The sequence below is a fragment of the Chiloscyllium plagiosum genome, chromosome 33, assembly GCF_004010195.1.
Source record: "Chiloscyllium plagiosum isolate BGI_BamShark_2017 chromosome 33, ASM401019v2, whole genome shotgun sequence".
NCBI classification, from domain to species: Eukaryota; Metazoa; Chordata; class Chondrichthyes; order Orectolobiformes; family Hemiscylliidae; genus Chiloscyllium; species Chiloscyllium plagiosum.
In genome coordinates, this window is record NC_057742.1 from 10,750,731 (window position 1) to 10,769,679 (window position 18,949).

General features: G+C 39.1%; 1 protein-coding gene across 10 annotated transcripts in view; it reads right to left on the reverse strand.

Moving 5' to 3' along the window:
- raraa (retinoic acid receptor, alpha a) overlaps nucleotides 1-18,949 on the reverse strand; it is a 580,457-nt gene that overhangs the window by 240,845 nt on the left and 320,663 nt on the right. The window contains exon 1 of one of the 10 annotated variants that reach the window (XM_043674911.1): nucleotides 10,283-10,921. The exons of the other annotated variants lie outside the window; for them this stretch is intronic. Within the exon in view, the coding sequence (XP_043530846.1) occupies nucleotides 10,283-10,367 (85 nt within the window). The 5' untranslated portion in view covers nucleotides 10,368-10,921. Of the gene's footprint in view, nucleotides 1-10,282; nucleotides 10,922-18,949 lie in introns of those variants that run through there. 10 annotated transcript variants of the gene reach the window in all.

Here is an 18,949-nt window from a genome sequence, read left to right on the forward strand (position 1 = left end):
CACCTCCGCTCCCTCACCACCAGACGCCTGGAGGAAGAATGCCTCATCTTCCGCCTCGGAACACTTCAACCCCAGGGCATCAATGTGGACTTCAACAGTTTCCTCATTTCCCCTTCCCCCACCTCACCCTAGTTCTAAACTTCCAGCTCAGTACTGTCCCCATGACTTGTCCGGACTTGTCCTACCTGCCTATCTCCTTTTCCACCTATCCACTCCACCCTCTCCTCCCTGACCTATCACCTTCATCCCCTCCCCCACTCACCCATTGTACTCTACGCTACTTTCTCCCCACCCTCCTCTAGCTTATCTCTCCACGCTTCAGGCTCACTGCCTTTATTCCTGATGAAGGGCTTTTGCCCGAAACGTCGATTTCGAAGCTCCTTGGATGCTGCCTGAACTGCTGTGCTCTTCCAGCACCACTAATCCAGAATCTGGTTTCCAGCAGCTGCAGTCATTGTTTTTACCTTGTTTCAGCAATGGTCAAGTCAAGGCGAGAATGGATAGAAGAAATGCTGCTCTTGCGTAGGCAACCTGATGTTTTCAGACCAGCTAACCTTTGTTTATTACATCCAGCATATTTTTAACATACGCACACTAAATTCATACACAGGAATAAAAACCTGAGAGAGTAGCAAAGTAATTCTGCAAATACCCTCTGGCAATATGAGTGAGCTGAAAAGGCAGATGCCATTTCCCCACACTCTCCCTAGCTCAGAGGCTCAAAAATAGTAACCAATTTGCCAGAACTTTGCAATTAGGAAAGTACCAGGAAAAACGGCTTCCCAAAGTGGTTTTGAGTCCTCTTGCTTTGAAACCAACTCTGGAAAATAAACAAAGTCACTTTCCCATTGACAAAGCTTTGCATCAAGTTTTGTTTTATTCAGATTACTTAGTCTCTGCTATTTAAGTCCAAATCCCTTTTCCTGATGGTAAATTCAGAGCCCCATGAAATGTTAATTTATGAAACTGCTAACAGGTTATGGGAGTATAAATGTCTCTAGCTGTTCCAAGGATGTCAGAATCCTACTGGCAGCATCAACAGAAAAGCTATGCAGCAAATTAATTATTAAACATTCTTTGATTCTGCTGTGGTTTAGAAGGCCAAGAGCTAGGTTTTGATGCTAAAGTTTTGAAACAAAACCTAAAAGGGCTCCCCTGAAAACTCCCACTTCACTGACTCAGTATAAAAAGTACCTCCGACAAATAAACTTACAAAGAGATTCAAATCCGAAAGAAAATTCTGACCAAAAGTGTGTTCAACCAGCTGTACAGCTGTCTGAAAGTATACACAAATAAAATAAATTGGGAATTCAAAGCAGAAAACTGGAAATAAATCAACAAAATTGATACTATGCTTTTATAAAGAATAATGTGAGAAGCAGAAACCAATTCTGAAAACTACTCCCTTGTCATGCACAATGAAATAATGTTGTAAATGTATCACCGGGCCCCTCCATGTCTGTTTGATCACTTGGGAAAGAATACCAAGTCTAGTGTTGTATCTCACCAGAGTTCTTCGGATTACTCATTCCAAGCTGTCAAACAGGAAACAACATGGACAGGACACAAGACGGACAGGCATATCCTCAGACACCTCCAATATACTATTTTGCAGTCAAACACAAGTTTGATTAAATACATCTGTGGGCTAATTAAAAGCATATTCATCCAATTTTTTTTTGCAAACATCACTGGCTCATCTCTTTAGTAAAAGTTATTAAGACCATCAGTTGAAAAACTAGTACTCAACAACTTCTGACAACATTCTGAACACTGCATTGTAATAAAGGCATCAGAACTAATAAACCAAATGGTGACATGATTCAGCCTTAGGATACTGAAAGAATATACCAGACATACAACTGATAGTGAACAAATGTCAGGCTTTGAGAGACTAAGCTCAATGGTATGAAGAAACATCAAATTAAGCACTTTGGGATCAATGAGCACATCCGAAGAGAACAGGACTCAAGGCATTGTGTGTTCTTATGTCCAACTTACACTGCAATCTGTTGCCAGTTTTCCAAACATTCATAAAACGCTAACTCATAGACACTACTTTTGTGTCCATATAATATCGTGTACCAGTATCAGCAAGTCTGAGGGCTGGTCAGCAAGGAAACACTTAACTCAGCGAAACGAAATACAGTCAGCTAACAATTTGTGCTGAAGGGTTTTAAAAATCCATTAATGTCAAACATAATTAAAAATGCTTCTTTATTTCAACTCATGGACTAAAAGACTGCCATTTCCAGAATACTTACAGCTGACATACTATCCACTTGTTGCATGATAAACAATGCCATTGATTTGGATTTTAGGGCCAAGACCTTGGTATTGATGTGCACAGTTGCATCATTAAACTAAAAATAAGTACTCAAAGCTGTTTGATGGAAAAGGATTTACAGGCACTCAATCTCACACAGAAGATTCCAAGGCCTACAAAAGTCTGGGTGTACAATGACATCAAAACACTAAAGGTCAGTTTCTTCATATTTGAAAGTGCTTTGATTAAACATTGTTTCCCTAAGAAATATCACGTCAGAGGCTGAGGGGTGGCCTTATAGAAGTTTATAAAATCATGAGAAGCATGGATAGGGTAAATAGAGGTGGGGGAGTTCTGAACTAGAGGGCATATGTTTCAGGTGAGAGGGGGGATGATTTAAAAGGGACCAAAGGGGCAACGTTTTCACTCAAAGGGTGGTGCATGTGTAATGAGCTGCCAGAGGAAGTGGTGGAGGCTGGTAGATTACAATATTTAAAAGGCATCTGGATGGGCATATGAATAGGAAGGGTTTAAAGGGATATGGGCCAACTGCTGGCAAATGATACTAGATCAATTTAGGATATCTGGTCGGCATGGACGAGTTGGACCAAAGGGTCTGTTTCCGTGCTGTACATCTCTATTGGCATCCTTATCGTGTCACGTTACTGGAGGTTGAACATCAGTGTCACCACGAGTCAGAAATTAAATGTTCAACACTATTTGAACACAAATACTGCAGTTTCAATCTGGACCAGGTGTATCAAAGGTTAAAACATTCCTTTAAAATACAAATATTATACAGGATTTATTTGAATATATATAAATGGAAAGCATTACTTAAATTTGCTTCATTTCATTTACTTCTTTTAATCTTTGTTTCATATTAATAAACTTATCTGAAATCTGCAGAAAGAGAAAAGTCTGACCTTACAGTTTCCATGGATAGCAAAAAAAGTCACAAAATTATTATGTACATTGCAACCATTTTCTATTTATTCAAATTAGGAAGGTTTAATAACTATTGTAAGATCTAAAATGCGTTAGAACCCTTCACTTACTCATTTACATTTAATAAGTTTGGCTGCGAAATGTATTCCTTTGACCTTGCATGGGGAACCAGTAGATGCAGTATATTTGGACATGTAAAAAACATTCAACAAGGTATCACACTAAAGCTAGTTAAGATCACAGCCCAAGGTGTTTGCACAGTTAGAAAATTTGGTTCACTAATTGAGTCAGAGAGGTGAAATAAAAGGGGTCATTTTTAGGATGGCAAACCATAACAAGTGGAATGCCATAGGAATCAGTGCTGGGACCATAAATACTTACATTTGCTGAGGGAAGCGAATGTACTCTTGCTAAGCTTGCAGATACACAAAAATAGTGGGAATGCAAGTGGTGAAGGTGACACAAAGAGTCAACAGAGAATATAGACAGGTTAAATGAGAGGGCCAGAACTCGGCAGACAGAAAATAATGTAGGGAAATGTGAGGTATTCACTTTGGTAGGAAGAATAAATGAGATGAATATTAGTTAAATGAAGAAAGAATGCAGAACGCTTCAGTGGAGGGATTTGGGAGTCCTTATACATGAGTCATAAAAAGCCAGCATACATGTTCAATGGGCAATAAGAACAGTAAATGAAACATTGGCTTTTACTTAAAAGGGAATGAACAAGAAAAATAGGGAAGTCTTGAATAAAATACACAAGGCTCAAGTTAGACCACACCGACAATATGGTGAACAGTTCTGGTTCCCTTTTCTAAGTGAAGACATACTGGCACTGGAGACAGGCCAGAAAAGATTCAATGAGTTGATCCTGGGTATGGTTAGATTTTCTAATGAGGAGAAGTTGAGTGGGTTGGGATTGCACTCATCAGAATTCAGAAGAATCAGTCAAGCTGAATGAAACATAAGGTTCTGAGGGGGTTGACAGGGTAGATATGGAGAGGAGTTCCCTTTTACCACAGAGAGGTGTTAAAGCTGGATCATTAAGACTATTCAAAGCTAAGATAGACATATTTTTAATCAGAAGCATAATCAAGGAGTATGGTGAAAAAGGCAGGAAAGTGGATTTCCAGATGATTAAATCAGCCATGATCTCATTCAATGTCAATGAAATCTCAATGGGCCAAATAGCCTACTTTGTGCCTACTTTGCATAGCAAAGCTCAATGGCACTCTGGTGTCTGGAGCCAATATTGCATCTGTAGTGAGACACAAAGTATTCAAGCACTCGTACTCACTTGGACAAAAACAACAGTAGAAAAGTATGCCTGGCTTTTCTTAGCCTTGGAAATCAAACAATCATGCAGCTGAGAAAGAAAGTTTCTTTTCAATGAACATTCAGAAAGACAAATTCTGCGCAAATTGCATTTTAAACATTTCATTTTCTTCAACTTTATGAAAGGCTTAGTATACATTCCAATATTCAGAGTGCATTTTTTTGTGTGTATCAGTGTAATCTTATCTGTGTAATCCTGTGCAATGTAAATACAACAGACAGCTGCATATAAAATACACACGAAATGACAACAAGAAGTGAAGATCAAAATACAGAATACAGCTGTATGGCAAATCAGAGTCTCAGGATTACTACAATACAGGAGGCCATTTGGATATCTGGAGGAGTAACTCAGCTAGTTCCACTCCCCTGCCCTGCACATTTTGTCTCTTCAGGTGCTCATCCAATTTCCTTTGAAAGCCATGGCTGAATCTCCATTATTATGCAGTGCATTCCAAGTCACAAAACCTCACTGCCTCAGAATTTTATCCTCATGCCATCCTTAGTTTTTTTTGTCATTCACCTCAAATCTCTATCCTTTGGTGGGCCAACTTTGTGCCAATGGAAACATTCTCTAGTTATGTTGTCTAGACATGTCATACAACACTAGGTTATAGTCCAACAGGTTTATTTGGAAGCACTAGCTTTTGGAGCACTGCTCCTTCATCAGGTGGTGGACAATTGATTTTGAAAGCTTTCTTACCCTCTCAGGAGAACAGTCTCAACATTCTATTCGTGCAACTAGAGTTTCTCAACCTTGGAATGATATTCCTACATCTTTTCCAAACGTGGATTCTGGACCACCTTCCCTAAAACACTAAGGGTATACCTCTTATTGTAGACAAGACTTACATTTAGTGTAAACCCCGAAAAGGTCGCCCCTCAGCCTCCAATGCTCCTGGGAAAATAGTTCCAGTCTCTCCCTGTAAATCAAACCTTCCAACCCTAGCAACATCCTTGTAAATTTTTTCTGAACCCTTTCAAATCTCACAACATCTCTCCTCTGCAGGAAGGCCAGAAGTGGCCTAACCAATGTCCTGTACAGCCGCAACATGACCACCCAGCTCCCATACCCAATGCTCTGACCAATGAAGGGAAGCATACTAAATGCCTTCTTCACTGTCCTCTCTACCTGCCACTCCAGGATGAAGAAACAATGAACCTGAACCTCTTTGTTCAGCAACACTCCCCAGGACCTTACCATTAAGTGTATAAGTGTATAAGTCCTGCTCTGATTTGCCTTTCCAAAATTAAACTCCATCTGCCATCCCTCAGCCCATTGGCCCATCTGATCATGATTCCACTGTACCCTAAGGTAACCTTCTTCACTGCCCACTACACCTGCAATTTTGGTGTCATCGGCAAACTTATTAACCATATATCCTATGTTCATATCCAAATCATTTACATAAATGACAAAAAGCAGTTGACCCAGCACCAATCCTTGTGGTACATCACTGCTCACTGGCCTCCAGACTGAAAGGCAACCCTCCACCACCCCAATCTGTCTTCTACCTTCAAGCCAGTTCTATATCCATGTGGCTAGTTCTCCCTGTATTCCATGAGATCTAACCTTGTTAACCAATGAGGAACCTTGTCGAATGCCTGACTGGAATCCATATAGATCACGTCCACCGCTTTGCCCTCATCAATCCTCTTTGATACTTTTTCATAAAACTCAATCAAGTTAGTGAGACACAATTTCCCATGCACAACGCCATGTTAACTATCCTTAATCAGTCCTCGCCTTTCCAAATACGAGAAAATCCTGTCCCTCAGGATTCCCTCCAACAACTTGCCGACCACCGATCTCAGGCTCAATGGACTATATAGTTCCCTGATTATTTTGTTAAAGTTTTACGAGCTCTTTTCAGATCAAGTAGCAGGGCTTATGCCCGAAATGTCGATTCTCCTGCTCCTTGGATGCTGCCTGATCTGCTGCGCTTTTCTAGCAACACATTTTTCAAATCAAGTATCAAATCAGGAACAAATTGCATCAATGGAGCACAGCAAACTTGAGAAAACATCTTAAGACATTTTATATCATACACCAAGTGCAGGGGATATTAAGGAGGGGTGACTGAAGGCTGGGTTAATAGTAGTTGAAGGAAGGTCATAAAGAAAGGGAATTTGGAAACAGACCTTGGTGGGCTAAAAACCATTGTAGGTCAGCAAGAACAAGCATGATGGGTGAACAAGAAAGAACAAGCAAGTTAGCATTCAGTCTGCAGAGTATGAATGAATTCAAGTTATTGATGGTGGATCACCAAGAGGCTGGTATATTTAAATCTCAAGGAGCAAAAGCAAGGGTTCCAGCACCAGATTACTTGAAGCAGGGCCTGTGTATAGAGGTGAAAGGCGCTGGCATTTTTGATGGACTATGATCAACAGTTCATCTCAGAGTCAAAAAAGGCTACCAAAGAAATGGACTGTCTGGTTCAGCTTTAGACAGTAGCCTGGGAGGACAATGGGATCAATGGTGGGACAGCAGTATTTTCTGTCCCTTCCAGAAACCATATGATGATATTCCCAATGTTTAACTGAAGGAAACTACAACTCATCCAGGAATGGATTTTCAGCAATAAGGTTTAGCCAAGCTCTCTTGACTTTTGGCTATGTTGTTAATCAATTATTAATGAAAGCAATGGCCTGTTTGAAATTGGTGCTTTTCCCCTGTCTACATACTAAACAGATGTCATCGACTGAAGCAAAGATTGTCCTCAAGTTAGAATTGTGCATATTTCAAATTATTGACTATTCAGAAGACGCTGAAGAGAATTCAGAGACAAGAATCAGGATAGTGCCTGTGATATAGGTACACAAAACTATTATGCTTTATCACTATGTACATGTCCAATTATCTTCAAATCTCTGCAACAGGATTAAAGGCTGGAAATGAACTGGGATTACGGCAAGGGGCAAAGTTGGATCATTGTTTAGAAGATGAGTCATGGCCGAGAAAGCATGGGGAGTTAGTCCAGTCAGAGTCTTTCTCTGAAGCAACAGTATGTGATTCCAGCTATTAACATTTCCTTCTGGGAAGAGGGATGTAACTCATGCTAAAGGAATGCTAGATACAGGGAATAAAGACCCTTCATTATCTTCACCAGTGGTTATGTTCATGGCTGTTCAAAAAATATCTCCTTGTAGAATTGTTTAACACTGACAACGACGCCTCCTAAACTTAAGAACTACTGTTATGATGAAATTAATGTGATGTGCAAAAGGGTAGTGGAAGCACATTCGATTGTAATGGAGGTACGAATATACTTGAAAATGAAAAATCTGCAGTACCATAGGATAGAACAGGGCGTGTAATTAATTTTTGATTTGATTTTGACTTGATTTATTGCAATCACATGTACATAAGTACGTGAAAACTTTTTGTTGTGCAAGCAATACAGGCAGGTCATAGTATGCTTAGACAGAGCTAGACATACAAAGTTATGGCTGCACAGAAGGTGTGCAAAGCAAGATTAACATTATTTGAAGGTAGGGAGGTCCATTCAACAGTCTAGTAACAGCAGGGAAGAAGTTGGTCTTGAACATCTTGATGAGTCTTTCAAGCTTCTGTATCTTCTGCCCGACAGAAGGAATTGAAAGAGGGGTCTTTGATGATGTTGGCAGCCTTTCCATGATGTCGAGAAGTGTAAATGCAGTCCATGGAATGGAGGTTGGCTTCCATGACGGTCTGGCCATGCACACAACTTTTTGTAGTTTCTTACAGTCCTGGGCAGAGCAGTTGCCATATCAGGCCGTTATGCACCGGATAGAATGTTTTCTATGGTGCATCTATAAAAGTTGATGGGGATCTTCATGGACATATCAAATTTCCTAAGCTGCCTGAAGGAGAAGAGGCATTGTTGTGCCTTCTTTATTGTCATACCTACATGGAAGGTCTAGGACAGATTGTCAGTTATTGTCACTCCTAGGAACTTGACACTCTCGACCCTCTCCACCTTAGCTCCTGGAAAAAGGGGAGGTGGTGGTGAATTGATAATTTGACTGGACCAGCAATTCAAAACCCTAGGCTAATGTTCTGGGACCAGAGTTTGAATCCTGCCATGTTGAAATTATAACTGAAGGAAAAGCTAACTTAATGGTAACTATGTAACTGCTATCAATCATCGTAAATAAAAATCTGGTTCACTAATGTCCTTTGGGAAAGGAAATCTATCATCTTTGCCTGGTCTGGCCTACATGTGACTCCAAACCAAAAGTAATGGCGTTGACCCTTAACTGCTCTCTGGGCAATTATGGATGGGCAATAAATGCTGACCTAGCCAGTGACACCAACATCCTATGAACAAACAAAAAATACTGAATCTCTTTCAAGGAACCACTACCACCAGGAGCTGAATGCCCTTCCTTGCTTTGTGTAAGTCCAAATATTGAACTCCAATGATTATTCTCAAATTATGAAATCTTACTTAAAAAATTGATGAAGAGTTATGGAGTCAGAATCTCATCTCAGAATCAATGAGCATAACAAGGCAGTGACAGTCTGGTGCAACCTAACGCAGACGCAAGCTTCAATAGAATTCAGGTAACTGTACGTTTTTATGTCAGAGACTAATGTATTATCCTCTCAGTTGAGATTTGAATAAGATATACTCTGGATGACATTAACGAATAAAATGGATCTTAAATCATTCACCAATTTCTATTTTGGTGGATAATGAATATTTTAATATAACACTTCCACAGCATTACAGATAATTTAACAACTGCTACATCAAGGTACTGTAGATGGCCTTCAACTGGAGGGACAATAGAGCACATCAGTGGTGAGTTAATAGAGATGTCAATGGCAGAACATGTTCTCCAACTTAAAATTCTTCTATTATGCAACAATGCTATCAAATCAGAACTCAGATCATAATGCTACCTAATACAATAATTTTGTAAACACAGTTCAAATATCGACCAGTATTTTTAACAGCAAACTTTGTCTCTTGCAATCAAAATATTTGCAACATACTCTAAAGTGCAAGGGGGCCTCAATGTAACATGTCACAGCACAATGCACCACAATTCAATTAAATTCAACAGTACTGACATCAAACAACATAACCCAAAGCAACTTAAGAGAACACAGCAGAACAAAGCTTAACACAATGCAATTCAATACCATATAGCTGATTAAAATGCAAGACAACAAATATATCTTCAGAGAGACTAAATTAGACAACTTCCACATATAGTGCAATGCAAATTAATTGTATGACACAATACAATGGCACAGTGCAGTTAGTGAACCACTGTTCAAGGAACATACAAATGGAATTGAGTACAGTACAATGCACTATAGAATTCTGAGCACAAGTTTTGACTGATTAGCGCTGCTTGCCCTCCAGAGCATTTGCACAAAAAGACAGTATCATCAGTTATTCAAATGGCAGTGAATAAATTGACTTTATGTTCTGGTGGGATAAGCTATTAAAACACATTTACAATTTTACCCTTTTGTTTTAAACATGACCATTTTTCACTTAAGTTGGTTTAATTAACACAAGCTATGCTATGATGAAAGATACAGGTAACTAACAAAACCATTTTGTGCAAAGTACTTCAAACATTGCAATCAACGGTGGGAATCAACTGTTTAAAAAATACAAAGCATTAAAATATATATTCCTGGAAGTCAAAAGCTTAAATCTGGATATCATTTAATAGCACTGCACATCCAAACCAAATTTTATCTTTAGGTTCTGTTCAGAGTTATATATTTACCAGCGATTGCCAGCAACATTAAGGATTTCCTGTCTCTTGTCTTATTATCCCCTTCCCAGGCGTCTTTCCTGTCGTGTGAAGGCATTCAGAGCAGTCTGCAGCCTGTCGCCCCCGTGCATACTGCTCGCTGAGCATTTTCCTGTCTGGTAGCTCAATCGCTCAACTTGCTTCCCATTTCTACACGTATGACAAACATTTTGCCAGTTGCCAAGTGACTCCCTGGTCAGTGATTAATGATATTGCAAAAATCCACCCAAAAATCCCAGGGTCGATTCCCCTGAGAACAGCGATACTGCTTCAAGTCAGGGCCAGAAGCTGGAAGGATGAGGCGTGGTGGGCTGCACCTTCTAACCCTTCTAGACGAGTTCTTTTTCTTTACTACTTTAGACAAATCGATCCAAACAAAAGCCCTTTTTTCCTGCTTTGTTTTGGGCAAAACAAGTACAAAGGGTTCTGAGAGCCATTAGGTGAGTATGTGGACTTAAAGCAATCCTTCTGCTGAGAGGAAGAAGAGTAATTAAGCTGTCTCAAAAGGAATAGAATCAAAGCCGTCTCACAACAATACAAGTGTAAAAATGCAGTTGCCTGCTATTTTGACACAACAAATACCACCTCCCGACATGAAAGTTAACCATTGCACAGGCATTTGACTATCTTCAAGCTGCTCCTGTATGGTTTGTCACCTTATCGGATGAAAAACTACCCCAATAATAATAATTCAAGACAGTGAGACAGGAACGGGTGTATGTAAACAAAGCAGCTCTTCTTTAGTTCAAAGTGGTGGTGGAAATCTTTGCTGTTATGGCACTGTGAAGCATTTTAAACTTTAATAGGTTGCTTTACTTGATTCCTACTGTCCCAGTGGAGGATAGCAGCAACACAACCAAAATGCACGGCACTTCAGAAGGAAGAGGTTTGCTTACTCCACCCATCTGCACCTAATTAGCTGCAATGCACTCTGGATGTGCTACTACCGTACAGTGCTGCAAAAGAAAGGAAAATCACTTTCCTAAAGTTTAAAGCATTTCGTATGTCATAGATCTGAAGCTCGTATTGTAACACGGTGTGGAGACACCCCCGGAACAGGCCAGCTCACCAGCTGAGCACTGTGCTGGCAATAAGCGGAAGGAATGTTCCAGCCTCGGGGCCTTTTGACTGCTGCTCAACCCAAGACTCACTTCATGGTGGAAGCTACTCCAAGACAGAGAGAATGATTTCCTGCGCCTCATTTGCGTGAGAGCAATGGGGCTGCATCTATTGCAGAGAAATTCTGGAAATCAGGCTTCTGTCTTGACCCTTGCGTATGGAAAAGTGAGCTTTAGTTAGGTTAGGAAAATTGAGCTAAGTAGCTAATTATGATAGTGTCTTCATGGTCATTAAGATCAGGGAAGGCCTCCAGCCATCCTCAAAGTTAGTTGAGTAGGAGAAAGTGAGGACTGCAGATGCTGAGGATCAGAGCTTAAAAATGTGTTGCTGGAAAAGCGCAGCAGGTCAGGCAGCATCAAAGGAGAAGGAGAATCGATGTTTCGGGCATAAGCCCTTTTTCAGGCTTATGCCAGAAACGTCGATTCTCCTTCTCCTTTGATGCTGCCTGACCTGCTGCGCTTTTCCAGCAACACATTTTTAAGCTCAAAGTTAGTTGACCATAGCATACTGCAACTGACCTCAGCCATCCTGGTACAGGGAAGGAAAATCAATTTGGATTCCAACACTTGATCATTAAAAATGACAAATACTGCAATTACATATGCATGAATCTTGGGTCAGTCCTATGGTTGCATTCTTCTGACCAAATTACATGACGAGGCAAAAAAAGGAGTAGCCATGTGGGAGAGGCTCTGGAAGAAGACTTGCATCTAGAATTGCAGCTCAGCAAGGTAGGGTGGGGCAAAAGTGATTTAAAAAATGAAATAAATAAAAATGAGTAAAATGATCAAATAAAATCTTTTAAAGATCACAGCAGACCAAACTTCTCACTGTGTTTGATATAGTTTGCCAGTCACTAAAAGCTCCATGACACAAGTAGAGATGTTGCAGAGTCATTACACACTCAAACTTAGTTTGCCTACTAGACCAAATCAAAAAGTTGTATGTGAACTATAATTAATGCACACTGATGCCACAGCTAAATAAAACCTGCCCCGACTCAAACTCCCAATTTCAGTTAGACTGTCTAAAGCATTTGGCTGGGAGAGACAAAGCTACTGCCTAGAGTATAAACCATGGTTGAGATATAGGTGTAGGTCACCTTCCTATCTTCTCAGATAGTAATGTACAAATGAAACGAAAAGAGGGAAGAATTCAAAGCAAAGAAACACACATTCAATGTGAAGATGGGGAAGCTGGAAAGAAACAAAATTATTTTGAAAATCTGACTTTCCTCAACTGTTTGTCCTATTCAAGAAACGTGAAGTTGAAATCCAGTATTATATGATGCACTAGCCGGTTGATGTCAAGAGTTAGTGGAAACCATATGTAATTCCTATCCTACTGGGATCATCATAATACTAACTTCTCTTAAACAGCTCAATAGGCAATGATTGTTCAAAAGAAAAATATCAGATTGCCAAATCTTTCAATGCCATAGGACACATGGTGAGGCTGGCCATTCACAATTTATGGCATTATTGTCTCAACAGAGCAGGCTTTGAAAAGTAAGACTTTTCTTTTTCAAAAATGTCAAATTATAACACAGGAGAACGGCAGGGCAATGATCCATTATATCCCAATGGGTCCAATTAGCTATTCATAACAATACAGCACCCACAGATAAAATGAACAGATAAAGCGGATTGAACTATGCATTTTGGGGTGGACAGAGGGAAGGAGGCATGTTGGTCACCTTTCTTTCTTTCCATTTGCACCAACGAATATTCCAAAAATATTGGCAGCCAATATGTTTAATAATAATCAGTTGCATTAAATTATTTCATTCCTGGTTGTAGAATAGGCTATTAAATGCAACTATCATAGTATCACAAACCGCAAAATACCAGTTAATGCAATTTCAAAGGTATATATGCAAAATGTCCATTAAACTGAAATGAAAGTTGCATTGGAAATGTATAGCTGCTTTAGGTTTCATAAAAGGAAATCTGAGGAATCAAACAATGAACAAGAGAACAAAGAAATCTAAAAATTAGTTTTGGCTTGGCCAGTGAACTTGACAATGGTTCCAGAATTCTCAAACTTCATGCACTGTAAGAGACAATAACAAGGTATTATAGTTATTTTAATCAGCTTGTTCAGGCACATTATAACACACTTCTGGGGTGGGTGGGAGTTGAACCCAAGCCCAGAGCTTGGGACACTACCATAGCACAACAAGAAATCTATAATTATTTTTAATCAACCTGTCTGAACATGTTATGACATACCTCAGGGGTAGCTGTGGCATGAACCTGAAACTTCAGACCCAGAGGTATGGAGTTTACTACTACACCACCACAGCCCTACCAAGGTACTACAGATGTCTTTAATGTCTGTTCAGACATGTTATGACATACCTCTGGAACAGACTAGACGTGAATCAAGGCCTCCTGGCCTAGAAGTAAAAACATTACCACTATGCCACAACAGCCCTTATCTAGATATTATATACCTAATAATTTGCTGAATTTCAACTATGCTGAAGTATGAGCAATCAATCCATTTAACTGCAGCTGGCATTTAAACCTGCACCTGTGCTTTCAATGTCTAATATGATCAAATTAATGAATGCCTTCAAGTAATGCTGGTGGGATTGCCCTCAAAAGACTGTCCACTGTAAATTTTATTTTCCTTTCACAGTTAGCCCAGAAGCTGATGGCAACAATGCACTCAAAACTGTCAGCATGTAAACATCCTTACCTATGCAAGTAATAACCTTCATTTTTTTTCCTTGACTTTTATGCACTAATTTAGGAAAAAAGGTACTAATTCTTCCTCCAAGTAGCTATGTTTCATTTTGGAGTCTAGAAAATGAATGCCAAAAATCTATTCTACTTTATATCTTTATACCCAAGACCATATGTCTAAAACAGGGCTAACTTGGATAATGGAGAAAAATCTTGGCCTATTTTTACTTCCATTGCTAAGGTTTTTTCATTTGTCTGCAATGATTTAACTACTTTTATTTCGCTGCAGTTCATTGGAGTGTCCAGTTCAAACATTCAGTCCAATGGTCATATTTCTCTCTTTCAACTTAGTACCATAAATGCTGTTGCATTTGACCAGTCTATTCTTTATAAACATATTATTCATTGTTTTACTGCTCATCTTGCCTTGTCTTAACAGAATCAGCAATGTGGTTAACCTCCAGTAAAAGCAGACTTCTTGCTCATTATAACTTCATTAACTGACAGCTTGTTATTACACAGAGATCATACTAATATGCAAATAGAATCCTTCAGCAAAACAAAAGTTAAATAGCTACCTTTAAATAAAAAGTGTTCATAAAATACTGAAGGCTCTGTTATATCTAACTTTCTACAAATAATTTCAGGGTTGTAAATACTGCAGTAACAAAATCTTTCAGTTTCTAGTACCAAAGGCAGCATTGCATTTTACTCAGCAGAACATTGTGCTAATGCAGAAAATGACAATAAAGGTATGACACAGTCTGCTATGTGAACAAGACCAAACGCTACAATCCCAAGAACCAAAACAACCATTTACAAATCCCTCATCATATGTTCTATTGTACTTTTTATGTGTAGGAAGTAAAGCGAACCTTACCTATAGGGATAGTTAGGGCAATTCTTTTTCCAATCTTGAAAAGCCCATAACTTAGGAACTTCATGGAAGCAAGTGAGCTACTGCCAACGTTTGCACCTCATTCCATTAAATGATTGAGATGCTCTATTATTCCTGTAGAATCTGGGTGAAACTTAGGAGGTGACAAAATAAACTCAAAATTGCCCTACATCAATGGCAGTATGCATTTAAGTCACTATACAAAAAGAAGTAACATTTTAGGTTCTCCCACATATGAAAACACAATCATATCAACGCTCAGGCCTGAGGTATTACAGTATTAAATCCAAAATAAATCATCTGAATGTTCTCAGGAACATTACTGAAACAAAACAAGCTTTTAATGGTTTATTTTTCTCAGTCATGTTTGTGTCTCCATTACATTGATCACTGTTGGGTAATAAAATATTTTTGTAGACGAGGCATTCAGTAGCAGCATTTCAGGTGAGGTGCAGCATTGGCTAAAGCGACTACTCAACAATGTCCAATATATACAGACACAAACTGTCCAACCTTTCCTTTACTATAATGCCCTCATTCCAGGATTAGTCAAGTAAATCTTTGCTGAAAAGGTTCTGTTGCTTCCTTTCTCAAATAAAAACACTAAAACTGTATACATTTGTCTGGATGTGGCATCAACAAAACTCCATATAACTGTAGTCAAATATCCTTACTTTTACATTCCATGCCCCTTATAATAAATAGCAACATTCCATTTACGTTCTTAATCACTTGCTATACCTGCATATAAATAGTTTTGTGATTCATGTACTAGGACACCCAAATCCCTCTATATCTCAGAGGCGAAGAGCAGAAGATTGCCTGAGAAAAGTCATTGCAAGCCACGCTGGGCCGGGCAACATGATTCTCACTCAACAAAATACTAACTGCAAATGGGAATTTTTTTATTTCCAAACTTCATTGATAAACGTTGTGTTATAGTTCCGATTTTTCTGATTGCATGTAGATAAAGGCAAATAACTGGGGAAGTGAAATGGATTGTCCTGGTTTCTTTTGTAAAATAACCAACAAGAGGAATTCTACCTCTATCCAATGTTTGCACTACAAAACAAAACCAGCAAGTTCCTTCCTCTTTCCATTCTTCCAGCTGTGTTTTCATTGAGATTTGTGCACCTTTCAGGCACTAATTTGCTGACTGCCTTTTGGACTCTGCGCAGGTTCCGAGAGGTTGTCTGTTGGTATTGAGCGTTGACATGCCCAAGTGGAATGGATTTTGGTTCTCATCCATTGTTTTTTCATTGCCTAGTCAAATCTACCTTGGTGCATTGAAGAGGAAGCACTGAATGCAGCTCTTCTTCAAAAAGTGGAAGTGAAATTTAGAGGGCAGCGCGTACTTGGCTCACATCTCTCAACAGATAGTTAAAACAGCAGTAGCTGAAGTCAAAGCAAAGTTCATGTTCTTTCATCACAAAATGTGAAATAGGGATTTCTAAAAAATCCTTATAATCTCAATTTACCAGTCTTCTCTTAAAAATATGCAACTGCAGCATCTCACCCAAACAATCAATCTTGTTAAATTTGGATAATGAGTGCCAACATCCAGGGGAACACCACAACTCGTCCAATCTGAATCTACATATATCCACTTTTCAACACTGTGATTAGATGCAAATGAGGAACATGAATCCCAGTTTAACATTTTCCCTCCATTGTCTGAGATCAGCTACTGAAAATGTGTTGCTGGAAAAGCGCAGCAGGTCAGGCAGCATCCAGGGAACAGGAGAATTTACGTTTCGGGCATAAGCCCTTCTTCCCTGAAACAGATTATGCGAGAAACTATCTTTGGCCTAATAACATGAAGTGCATTTAACTGCTAAGGCATGGAAGGAGATCTAGTGCCCAAGTAGTACTAGCCAAAGAGCTGATTAAAGCACATATGAAGTAGAGCTTTCATTGAATGTTCCATGTTCTGTGTAAAACATGCCGAAACATAATCAAATATTTCATCGCAAATGCCTTTTATGTAATCTCCTAACATAAAGGCATTAAGAAGTCCCAATCATTTAAAATGATAAAACAAGCTGATTTTATAAAACTCAGAGGAACTTCAGAACTCAAAATTCTAATATTCTAACCTATTATCCTATACAGTATGCCTAATTCTGGTTCCAATTTGTTTTAATATGCATAAATGGATAAAAAGAATCATCTGGTCATTATCACATTGAGTTTGTAGCAATTCGCCTTACTAAAATGAAAAACAGAATATTTTCCAATAGTTAAGAAACTTTAAAATATTGACATTCAGAAACATTTCGACACACTTGAAAAAGGAATGCAAACAACTTGCAGCAACTAGGGAGGCAAATAATAGCACGTTTGTGCAAGGGAACCACAGTACGAGAACAAGGAAGTCTTCCGAAATTTGTAGAGTTTATTGAGACTAGACCTGGAATGACTAGAAGGTGATAATAAATGGGAATGGGAGTAAGTTGTTCATCCTCTTGAGCCTGCTCCGCCATTCAACAGGATCCTGATTGATCCGATACTGCTCGCATCTACTTTCCTGCCCTTTCCCCTTAACCCTTGATTCCCTTATTGATCCATCTCAATGTTGTGAGTAACTTTGGCTCCATCTCCAAGGAAGGATTTATTGCATTGGACACTGTAGAGTGAGGCTTCCTTATGATGAGAAGATTGTCTTATGATGGGAAGTTGAATAATTTGGGCTGAAGTTTAGGAGAGTGCTATGCACCCAATAGCTGCCATGTTTCCTACATTACAAAAGGGCTACACTTTAAAAAATGCTTCACTGGCTAGAAAGCATGTTAGGGTGTATGATGTTCATGGAAGATGCTATATGCATGCAAGTTTTTCTAAACAGTAAAATAAAATGATCTGGAAATACCATCTGTAACAGCCATCTGATCATGCTACAGTCAAGCAAACAGACTACAAAATCTCAATAGATGTTTCTGGAATTGACTCACTTTGGTGAAAACCTAAAAGGTATAGGTACATAGAAACACAGGTAGGCCATTCAACCCCTCTAGCCTGCTCTGCCATTCAGTAAGGTCATGGCTGATCTGTGACCTAACTCAATATGGCTGCCCTGGGCCCACATCCCTTGATATCCTTGCTTAATAAAAATTGGTTCAGATTTAAAATTAACAATTGAATTAGCATCAACCACATTAGAGGCAGAGAGTTCCAAACCTCCAATATTCTTTACGTATAAGATACTTTCTAACATCTTTCTTGAATGACCTGGACTTTGCCCCCTGGTTCTAGAATCTTCAACCAGTGGAATTAATTTATCTTTATCCACCCTGTCAATATCCTGAAATACTCAATTAGGTCACCCTTAGTCTTCTAAATTCTAGAAAATAAAGACCTAATTTGTTTAATCTTTCCTCATAATTTAACTCCTGAAGTGCAGGTATCAGCCTTGTAAAGCTATGTTGGACTTCCTCCAGGGCCAAAACGTCCTTCCCAAGGGGTAGTGCCCAGATTTGCTCATAGTGCCTACGGTACTCTAAGTGGGGTCTAACTAGGGTTTTGTGTAACTGCAGTATAATGTCTTTGCACCTGTTTGTGGCATTTTAAAGAACTACAAGCACTGTATTTAACTTTGTACCTTCTAAAAAGAACCTTGATGCATCCTTTTTAAATCAGAAATGGATAACTTCACAATGGCATATATTAAAATCCATCTGGCACAGCTTTATCCATTCACCTAATCTAACAATATCCTGTTGTAATTTTATGCTGTCACTAACACTGTCTCCAATGCTGCCGAATTTAGTGTTGTCAGCAAATTTGGATATTTGACATTTTTATCCAATTCATTAATGAATATTGTGAATAATTGAGAGCCCAATACAGATCCCAGCAGGACACCTCTAGTCATGACCTGCCAATTTGAGTACTTGGGCTGGGGGTACTCCCAGTCCTGAAGAAGGGTTACCCTAA